The following is an 11,424-nucleotide window of genomic DNA, read 5'->3' on the forward strand; positions in this document are numbered from 1 at the left end:
ATGACTTTTTGTTTGTTTAGTTATTCGGGTACGCGGCCTGCGAAATGAAAAGACGTTGTTTTTTTTCGGGCGCGCGTGCACGCTCACAGGCACAGCGCCGACAAGAGCGCCCGCGCGGGTCCGCGACGCATCGTCACTCCGACGTCGCGCGCCCGCAGCTCTCCGTCCAATCAGCGACGCTCGCTGAGCACGAGCGCCGAAGTCGTGGCCGCGCACGTCGCGTCCGCTTTTTCAAGGCGGGGGCGCGGACGTGCGCGTCCCCGCGGAGTCTTTTGTGTGGCGGCGTAAGGGCAGCGCAAATACAATAACCATGGCAGACGAGAAACCCAAGGTAAGTGTTGTTAACAAATAATTTAAAAAATATACATATATTTATATATATACTGTCAGCGTGCGGATTGTTTTTAATGTGAGAAAATGTAAGAATAAAATAATCCAGGTACAAAACGGATACGCTGTTATAGGATAGAGAATATTCCGCTTAGTGGATAAATACTGTAACTGCTGCTTTAGAAACACCGGAAGAGTCGTGCACGCGCTTTGGCTGGGCGGGTGTCCGCCATAATTACACTGCTAGCAGATTAGCACGGCTAATGAGTATGTTAATGGGTGATTAATTTAATGAAGTTTGGGTTCGAACATCCTTTATTAACGCTCAATGTTAATGAAAATGTCACAGTGACACGTTTAAAGCTGTTAACTGGACAATTATGGTCCTTTTTTTTGGTTTAACAGTTTGACTGATTTGCTAGGCTAGTATTAGCATAAAATGGACTTTTTTGCTAGCTGGTATATTTCAGATGATTTCTCATCACCAGATGTGGTTCTGTTTAACAGTATTACGAAATTTTAGCACTTTTTTTATTCAAAGTTTGCCTTTTTCTGTTTGGTTTCTTCAACAGAGTAGTACTGGTCATATTCAGTTTGCTGAGGCTGACCGGTGTCTTAGTTCAATTAGATTTGTGAACAACTTCATTTGAACTTCCTGCTTTTTTTGTGTGCCTCATATACACTATTTGGCTAAAAGTATGTGCACCCCTGACTATCACACCTGTATGTGCTTGTTGAACATCTCATTCCAGACTTATTCTCCCTTTGGTGTTATAATGCGTTCCACTCTTCTGGGAAGGCTTTCCACTAGATTTTGGGGCGTGACTGTGGTTGCAACTGTGACCTCACGTCGACTAAAATACTAAGCTAACGAGTTTATTTACCTCAGGACTGGCGTAGTTTAATTAAAATAATTCTGAGGGATAAATTTGACTTTTTAACAATCACTCTCTTTAGATGCATGTTTTGATTTATTTAGATTGTCACTGAAAAGATGTTAACACTACAGGTATGGGTCAGGTTTCCGTCATCTGCTATCGTTTTTGCCGTGATGACTTCTGGGACTTCAAACAGGTTCGGGTCGCTCAGGTCTGCATCCGATGCGTCCTCGAGATCAAGAACGCGTCCGGGTCGTTTCATGCGCCCCAGTATTTGCATTCGTGAGTGTTGGAATTGAGCTTCGGTGATGGGTGGTGGCGTAGAGCGAGTTCACAAGGATGCAAAATCGCATAAGAATGCGTGTTGAGAAACGGCCTGTGTCTTCATGGAGCTCGATTTGTGCACGGTGGCATTGTCATGCTGGAACAGGTTTGGGGCTCTTGGTTCCAGTGAAGGAGAATTATAATACTACAAACTTTGTGGTAACAGTTTGGGGAAGAAGCACATATCGGTGTAATGGTCACGTGTCCACATACTTTTTTCCATTTATTTGTGGTGCTTGTTATCAGTTTTTTTTTTTTTTTTTTTTTTTTAAAAAGACAATGATGCGTAACAGCAGAGTGTAAATGACCATAAATCAAGTTGGGTTTATATGTATTTGCCATCCAAGTATGTTTCAGATAAAATAATTGTTATTCTTGCTAATAATTCAACTTAATTTTTATTTATATTATACTGATTTTAATGACTGATATTGTCACAAAGCAGCTTTATAGAAATCCAGATGTAGATTTATATCCTTAGTGGATGAGCCAGAGGTGAAGGTGGTGAGGGGAAAACCCCCTGAGACGACATGAGGAAGAAACCGTGAGAGGAACCAGATTCAAAATGGAAAAGACGTCTTCTTGGTGATACAGAATAGTGGGATGACAAAATGTTAAAATAAAATTGTACAGGAAGTAAAAAAAAAAAAAAGTTTTATAAATTGATTTCAAGGCACAAAACCAAAGTGTTTGATTTACTTATAATTTGATAAATACACACCAGGGATCCCAAAAAGTGCAAATCAGATTTCATGGTACAGATGTAGTTCCAGAGTAAATACTATCCTTGCAGTCTGGACTTTTAGATCTTACTTTTTTGTCACTAAATATGACCCCAAGAAGCCCCGCCCACTTTCACATGAATATTTAAGCTTGACTGACATAGCAATCGATAATCCACAGATGTTTCCCATAACCATGTGAGATTCATTACATGGTATTAAAAACACTCTAAAATGTCATTCAGACGTTCAGCTTTGCTTTGAAAATCAACATGTTTGAAAGTTTGTGCACCCGTCTGATGCTGGTGCATGTACACGGGTGAGACGCAGGAGTGTGGGTTGTACGATTCAGAAGCTTGTGTGCAGAAAAGTGTACAAAAGATTTCAGGCTGAAGTGGCGTGAAGACTGACCGTTGAGAGCGGACGTGTTCGTTCGAGTCTCGGCCTTCGGATTCGATTCAGCATCTTGAAGGCTGCAGTGCGATTGGATGTTTGCGCAGAGGAGAGTGACGCGAACTTTTGAACGTGACACAATTAGCAGGTTGTAGTGAGATACGGTCGATGGGTTGAAAAAGTTCACAGCGTCACGTCTTTGGTCCGTGAAATCGAGCAGCATTGTCCTCGGAAAGTAGGCGGGGCTAAAGTCTAGAATGCAAGAATGTCAGCTTTAACTGTGATCAAGAGACACTGATTAGATTCGTGTGTGTGTAGGAGGGAGTGAAAACCGAGAACAATGACCACATTAACCTGAAGGTGGCGGGACAGGACGGCTCAGTGGTGCAGTTTAAGATTAAGAGGCACACGCCGCTCAGCAAACTCATGAAGGCTTACTGCGAGAGACAGGTGAGTGACAGCGTGCACACGCGTGCACACACACACACACACTCATCTCTTTCTATTTAAATAGACAGAATAAACGCATTAGCATGCAGGTATCCAGGATACGGCATGATACGGTCGCATGGTAATCATATTTTAATCACGATAACGTTTACTGACTTCCAAAATTACTGAACTGATATTGTGAGCTTAGCATTATTAATAATGCACATCAGGATTTTATTTAGAGTTGTCCAGATCATCAACTCCTCAGAAACACAGCAAAATCGGGCATTTTTGGCCGCAACAATCGCACAAAAAACTTCTCGAAATCCTTTACAGACAGATTTAAGTGGTAAAATAGTTCCCGCTGACGGTCGAGATGTATCTCAGGTTGATGCCTGTAGTTTAGCAAGCAGCGGGACTCAAAGTGCTGTCGATATGACGGTAAACAATGTCACTACACCATTTTGGAGATATTCTGGATATTGCGACAACTTTTTTGTTTGTTTGTCTTTGTAAATATTTGATGATATCTTTTCATGTGACGACACTGAAGAAATGACACTTTGCTACAATGTAAAGTAGTGAGTGTACAGCTTGTGTAACAGTGTAAATTTACTGTCCCCTCAAAATAACTCAACACACAGCCATTAATGTCTAAACCGCTGGCAACAAAAGTGAGTACACCCCTCAGTGAAAATGTCCAAATTGGGCCCAATTAGCCATTTTCCCTCCCCGGTGTCATGTGACTTGTTAATGTTACAAGGTCTCAGGTGTGAATCGGGGAGCATGGGTGTTAAATTTGGTGTCATTGCTCTCACCCTCCCTCATACTGGTCACTGGAAGTTCAACATGGCACCTCAAGGCAAAGAAAACTCTGAGGATCTGAAAAAAGTATTGTTGCTCTACATAAAGATGGCCTAGGCTACAAGAAGATTGCCAAGAACCTGACACTGAGCTTCAGCACGGTGACCAAGACCATACAGCGGTTCAACAGGACAGGTTCCACTCGGAACAGGCCTCGCCATGGTCGACCAAAGAAGTTGAGTGCATATGCTCAGCGTCATATCCAGAGGCTGTCTTTTGGAAATAGACGTACAAGTGCTGCCAGCATTGCTGCCAAGGTTGAAGGGGTGTGGGGGGTCAGCCTGTTAGTGTTCTGACCATACACCGCACACTGCATCAAACTGGTCTGCATGGCTGTCCTCCCAGAAGGAAGCCTCCTCTAAAGATGATGCACAAGAAAGCCTGCAAACAGTTTGCTGAAGACAAGCAGACTAAGGACATGGATTACTGGAACCATGTCCTGTGGTCTGATGAGACCAAGATAAACTTATTTGGTTCAGATGGTGTCAAGTGTGTGTATCGGCAACCAGGTGAGGAGTACAAAGACAAGCTTGTCTTGCCTACAGTCAAGCATGGTGGTGGGAGTGTCATGGTCTGGGGCTGCATGAGTGCTGCCGGCACTGGGGCTGCATGAGTGCTGCCGGCACTGGGGAGCTACAGTTCATTGAGGGAACCATGAATGCCAACATGTTCTGTGACATACTGTAGCATATCATGATCCCACTATGTATTCCAGCATGATAACGACCACAAACACACCTCCAAGACGACCACTACCTTGCTAAAGAAGCTGTCGGTGAAGGTGATTGACTGGCCAAGCATGTCTCCAGACCTAAACCCTATTGAGCATCTGTGGGGCATCTTCAAACGGAAGGTGGAGGAGCACAAGGTCTCTAACATCCACCAGCTCCGGGATGTTGGAATGGAGTACTGGAAGAGGACACCAGTGGCAACTTGTGAAGCTCTGGTGAACTCCATGCCCAAGAGGGTTAAGGCAGTGCTGGAAAATAATGGTGGCCACATAAAATATTGACATTTTGGGCCCAATTAAGACATTTTCACTTAGGGGTGTTCTCACTTTTGTTGCCAGCGGTTTAGACATTAATGGCTGTGTGTTGAGTTATTTTGAGGGGACAGAAAATTTACACTGTTACACAAGCTGTACACTCACTACTATAAATGTGTGTGTATATATGTTTGGGTGTGTGTATATATAAATTTAAATAATGCTCCAAGTCCTACAGACACAATAGAAATGCCGCACTGTCAAATCTCAGAGTGGCCAAACAATGTTTTGAAGTCCTTCCAACCTGTGACTTTATTGATTTCGAGAATACCCGATAAATCTCCGGGTACTGAGGGGAACCAGGCGCCCGTCCCAAAGCTGGAGTGTACTGAGTAAATGAAACCATAAACTATGTTCAAACACGCATCACTGTTTTCACACTCGAGTGCCAGGTTGATGGGAGCGGCGATTAAATCGAGGGAAACTTGACAAGTAGACACTTGTGTAAGATGATACTCTTGGGGTTTTTTGGCCAGGCTACAGCTCCTAATGGTATAAATGAATTGCGCCTGTTGCGAGGATGGACATAGCGTTAGAAAGATGACTCCGCATGTTTGTTGTCTAGCCAGAGAGAAATGAACCCGGACTGTAGCCCTGCTGTGGATCTGGATAAACAAAGACGAATGTGTATGTGCGTCATTTAATATGAATGCAGTACGTATTGGGATGCGTTCCTCCTTTATACAAACAATCCCAATAAATAAATAAAGAAGAGGAAGGAATGGGTGATGATCTATGGTGCGTTTGAATGAAAGTAGAACACTTGTGGACGAAAGATACACAATACGCTACTCAAGCGGTTAAAGTCATGTGAACACTGTTACTAGGCAACCAGATAATATGCACCCTGAGGATTACAGTTTAGCTGGCTAATATCTATCAAAATGGATGCAGGATTAAAGTTTGGTAGCTTTTAGTATGAATGCTTAGCCTTAAGGTTATCGATAAGCTAGTGTTGAACATATACCCATTCAAAATAGTTCTCTCTCTCTCTCTCTCTCTCTCTCTCTCTCTCTCTCCCTCCCCCATCGCCGATACGGATCAGCAGTTTTGATGACTGGACTGGGGTGAAGGGGGGGATGAGGGTCAGAACGATGTGTTTGGATGGAGAAGGTAAATCTGTGGATCATCTGCAAATGTGCAGAATAAATGTAATATTGATTCCTCAGCTTTAGCTCATCAGCATTGGGAGAGTGCTGACCTCCCTTGGGACCATGTGAGTGTGAAGTGCTGAACTGACCCCCCCCCCTTCTCGTTTTGTTTTTAGGGACTGACGATGAGGCAAATCCGATTCCGGTTCGATGGCCAGCCCATTAATGAGACAGACACACCTGCACAGGTATGACCCTACATCACATGACCGACCTTTTTTTTTTTCTTTCTTTCTTTCTTTTTTTTTTTTTTTAAATACCCATGTTTATCCTGACATGATAAAATGCTGATCTACGGTCAGGTTTGAAAACCTCAGGAATACAGTTGCGATCTGGCGGTCCGAGTGCGTGTTTCTATTTCAAACGTTAGATTTGTCAATACTGTTACCCTGAAGGTGTTCACTAATAATCTGATTATTATCTTATGATCTCTTATCTTATGCTGAATTAAAACTGCTAACAGATTTGAACCCAATAATCAGATTATTAGGTACGTGTACTGTATACTCTTACGTCTTTACATTATTATTATTATTATTATTATTATTATTATTATCATTACTATTTTTTCCCCATACGGACAAACATCTTCAGAAAGTTGAGAGCTGCAGTGGATAAGGGACACAACAATAATTCAACACAAGAAACTACATTTAAGAAATATTGACCAGTACTAAAAAACCTTTTTTTTTTTTTTTTTTTTTTTAAACAAACACCAGATACTACTACTTCACTAGAGTTGGTTTAGAGGTAAATCTGATTATCGGTCGACCCAAGTGTATTCAAAATATCACATCTCTGAAGTGCGTATCGATTGTATTATTGCCAAAACCTGATTATTTTCTAGTTCTCAGTGTGTAAATGTGCTGATTATTCCTCATAATTAAATTTCCTTCCCGGTTGAATCCACACATACGTTTCAGATATGATCTCGATATTGACGTGGTCGGAGTGCGTCTTTTGGTGGATGTGTTTAAGATTGGACTATTAGCCCCCATCAGTCAGGGTCTTAGAAGTCTTAAGTACACTACTTAGGACTGTTAAGGGAAAACAATTATATAGATCAATAATAACTGTAAAAAGAAATACATTTTAAGTCAAATAATATGGAAATAATAAGTTTAGTTGTTCGTCATTAAGATATGACAACACTACATAGGAGGTACATTTAAAAAAATATAATAATAATAAAGAAACATATTGGATAGCTTGTATTTTAGGGCTGGATGATAATAATATCGATGTCATGATAAAATAACGTTACTTTTTCTGAGTTCATTTTAAATAAATTAACAGTTAATATTATTTTGGAAACACAAGAATTGTTGTTAATTCACTGTGTTAATACATTTTTCTCAAAAATATTTTTCCACCTTTTAAGTGTTTAGTTTAGTTTTTTTTTTAAAGTCATAATAACATAAACGTATCATCCAACTTCATTTCTATTTTTAAATTCTTTTGGAACAACCTGGTGCATAGGATGGCGTTATTTAACTTAACGAAAAATAATTAAAACTACTAAACGCTATACGGACATACACACACACACACACACACACACACAGCTCTGCAGGACGTTATCTGTCTGTCTCGCTCTGCTCTACAACAGCACCACTCTCTTCTTGGGCATTTAAAAGCTCACTGTGAGACAGACTGAGAATAAATAAAGCGCTGTTAATCATGAACAAGTGGCAGCGATTATTTATTCACTCAGCACTCATTCCCCCCCGACTCCACCCTCCATTCACAAACCGGCGCTCCACCACGCCTCCGTCGACTCTGATTTATACGTAGAACTTAATCTCTATCGTTTAAATATTTGCTTTAGTTCGTTTTCACAATCGCATCACTACCGTTTGGAGCACAGTTAGTAAAACCTATGTAACATGTATATTGTAGGAATGTCCTGTATCGTGTAAGTTTGTGATAGTCTAACTCTTCCTCGGCCCTGTAGGAAGACGTATCCCGTCCTGTTCGGTATCGAGTGTTTGATAACTGGTTTTAAAATAAAACCACGTCTCAGTGACGTGCTCTGACATTTGAACTCTGCATATGGCAGCTTTGTTCTACCCCTTAGTTGGTCCCTCGGGATTCCCGACCGAACGTGTGTGTGTGTGCGCGTAACAAAAAGCATGGGTCAGCTGCACATGCACACATGTAAATGCATATTTCATGCTGATGGGTGGGTATTTAGCAGACCCCTGCTCATTTCCTTTCATTTTAACATCACAAAGGAGGCTGCCAATGTGTCACGATCGATAAACACGATCAATAGATCGTTAAAGCTGGAACGCTCGCCCCGGCCATTACGGCCCTTACAGCCGGCCATCACGACGGCTCTTTTATTGAGCTGGAACGTTCTAGGAACATTGCGAGGGACGAGGAAAATGGGCCGAATGTAAATTTTCAAGTAGTTCAGGAGTGATGATGATATTCAGCCGATGCAATATGACGGTTTTTACTGCGTCGTAACACCTGATCAGAAGAGGACCTCATTAAACGCCACCAGTGGCTTCTGTTAGTCATCTAGGATAATGTACATAAAGTGGACTTACAGCAGGTTATCAGGACCGTGTAGAGACACCAGGTTAAGATTTAGGGTTTTTTTTTTTCTATAAAAGTACAGCCTTGTTATAAACACCTTATACCACAGCGCTGATCAATTCTCCATTCTGGTTGGTCGGAAAGGGGTTGATTAATTTTCTAGAACAACCATTGTGCAGCTGCGTCCTGAAAAATGTTATTCCTCTTCTGCCACAGCAATCAGTTTAAATTAACTAAAGAACAACACGTTGTCCTTTTTTCCATTTATTGTTACATTTCATGTTGAGGAACATCCACGAAACAAGTGCTCGCTTACCTTGTAGCGCCTGTAAACATCCGTCTATTTTCTCAAAGTTTTTTTAAACGCCGATTGTCATATTACCGAGAAACCGCAAAGAAGCGTAAACTCCTCTTGCCACGAAGATGACGGAAAATGTAAAAGTTACAGCTTTACCGCTGACCATTACAAAGCGCTGACACTGGAGACTCCTTCCATACACGTTACACAAACATCTCCTTAAAGAAAATTGCACACGTTTTAAGTCCATTTATGTGGAGCATCCGCAGTACGAGTCCCTGCGATTGAGCTCAAATATACACCCATAACATTAACAACCCAAAAAATTACCACACGATGAAGTGACCACCAGTAATGAACCTGGAAAGTCAAGTAGTAAAAATGACAGTCCGGTATCGTTGCTGTTGCATGTCAATGTGTGAGCAGTGGCTATAGAAACGATAACGGTATCAGAACGAGCGAATTAATATAAACCTGCGCTACTATCGGAGCTGACCAATAAACCTTCTGACCAATCGGAATCCAGACTCCAGCGCCTAAGTGGTGTATATATAGTATTATATATTCTCTTCCTCCTTCGTCCCACCCTGTAAGATTTACGCTGATGGCTTGCGCACACACACACACACACACTCCCCTCCCCCTGATAATCTTTCAGTCATGAGGGGTTTTTTTTCCCCTCCGTAATCCCAGCAGTATTTTGTCAAAGTGCTGTTTTGAATAACGACACGCAGTTTGCGTCATTAAGCCCGAGGAAGCCTGCGTGAAGCTTTCAAGTGTGACAGGCCAGATTTCACAGACCTAGTGGAAATATTTCACACATGAAGCATTTAGAACGTTGCCCGCAGCTGCATACGATGCTCACTCATGTTTCTCTCTCTCTCATTTATTTTTCTTTCTCACAGTTGGAAATGGAGGACGAAGACACAATTGACGTTTTCCAGCAACAGACAGGAGGCTTCGTCTAAACGTAGAAACTTCACTGCCTCCCACCCTGTTTCTCTCTCTCTCTCTCTCTCTCTCTCTCTCTCTCTCTCTCTCTCTCTCTCTCACTCTCTCACTCTCTCACTCTCTCACTCCCGTCTTTTCCCCTCACAGTTACTCCCGACTGCTGTTGTATAGCGTGTTGATGCTCTTCCACCTTAGCAGTTCCTGCTTTTTGTATATAAGTGATTTCTCACACACATTGAAGTGGCAGCGTGAGCGCCTTGAGATCAGAAGCCTTTTTCCTTTGGTAAGAAGTGACCACAGACGGTCTCAAAAAGCAGCCCGTGGTCCAGATCTTTCTGCTGAACCATCATTTGTGTAGAGCGGTTTTTACTTTTAAAAACATTTTGACACCAAACTTAAGCTGAGACCGTTTTTGTCTCGTGTCCTCAAAAGACATGAAAACAAAAATCATTTTGTATGAAGGGAGCACCTGGTGAAGATGGGTGCTCTGTAGTACAAGACAAGTCTGTTATTTTTATTACTTTTGCTGCTTTTATTTCAGACAAATTGGTTTTTTTTTTATTGTTATTAATTGGCAGAAGGTGTGTAAAGTGAAACAAGCCCCAGATTCAGTAGGTGAATTGTGAATAATAATATTATTAATAAGTTCTGAAATTACTGTCAAGCATCTGTATTGTCTAATAAGTCATTTGTTAAAATAAATAAAAACTCTTTTTACCTCATATTTGGCTAATTTGTTTCTGCTGAAAATCTGGTTTGTTCAAGCATTCTGTTGCTTTCAAAGAATACAGATTGGAGTAATTCAATTTTTTTAATTAGACCTTCTATACAAAACAGCTGAGAGCTCTTTTCTATTCTTTTAATTAATGCCAGATATTAAAATAATAATAATAATAATTTAATTATTAAAACAGATGTATTAATTCAATAAATGCAGATAGGACACATCATTAAATTATTTTTCAGCATTAATGTACAAAATAGCTGAAAAAAAACGTTTAATTTATTTTTATTAAAACATGCTTTCATTAAAGCTTAGTGATTAGCACGTTCTCCTCACACCTCCAGGGTCAGCGGTTCGATACCCGCCGCTGCCCTGTGTATGCGGCATTTGCATGTTCTCCCCGTGCTGTGGGGGTTTCCTCCGGGTACTCCGGTTTCCTCCCCCAGTAAAAAAACATGCATGGTAGGCTGACTGGCATGTCCAGATTGTCTGTAGTGTATGAATGTGTGTGTGATTGTGTGCCCTGTGATGGATTGGCACCCCGTCCAGGGTGTACCCCACCTTGTGCCCCATGCTCTCTGGGATAAGACTCCAGGTTCCCCGTGACCCTGGAGGATAATCGGTGTAGAAAATGGATGGATGCTTTAATTAAAAAGTGCAGACTGGACAGAACATACTTTTTCTTTCTTTCTTTTTTAAAGAGTTAACATACAAAATAGCTTAAATAACTTTTTTTTAATGAATGTCAGATTTATTTTATATATATAT

At 41.3% G+C, this 11,424-nt stretch overlaps 2 protein-coding genes across 8 annotated transcripts in view; both read left to right on the plus strand.

Moving 5' to 3' along the window:
- LOC108272815 (uncharacterized) overlaps positions 1-11,424 on the plus strand; it is a 257,124-nt gene that overhangs the window by 176,532 nt on the left and 69,168 nt on the right. The window lies entirely within an intron of this gene.
- Positions 177-10,654, plus strand: sumo2b (small ubiquitin like modifier 2b). Of its 2 annotated transcripts, XR_008397621.1 has the most exons (5): positions 177-331; positions 2,966-3,097; positions 6,256-6,327; positions 9,887-10,015; positions 10,050-10,654. XR_008397621.1 is itself a non-coding variant. In XM_017481677.3 (4 exons), exons 1-4 carry the CDS (start codon positions 311-313, stop codon positions 9,947-9,949), a joined length of 288 nt encoding a protein of 95 aa, XP_017337166.1. In that variant the 5' UTR covers positions 177-310; the 3' UTR covers positions 9,950-10,654. The 2 variants fall into 2 exon arrangements, 1 of the variants encoding a protein (XP_017337166.1); XM_017481677.3 differs by having other exon boundaries at positions 9,887-10,654.

This window comes from Ictalurus punctatus, chromosome 12, assembly GCF_001660625.3.
Source record: "Ictalurus punctatus breed USDA103 chromosome 12, Coco_2.0, whole genome shotgun sequence".
NCBI classification, from domain to species: domain Eukaryota; kingdom Metazoa; phylum Chordata; class Actinopteri; order Siluriformes; family Ictaluridae; genus Ictalurus; species Ictalurus punctatus.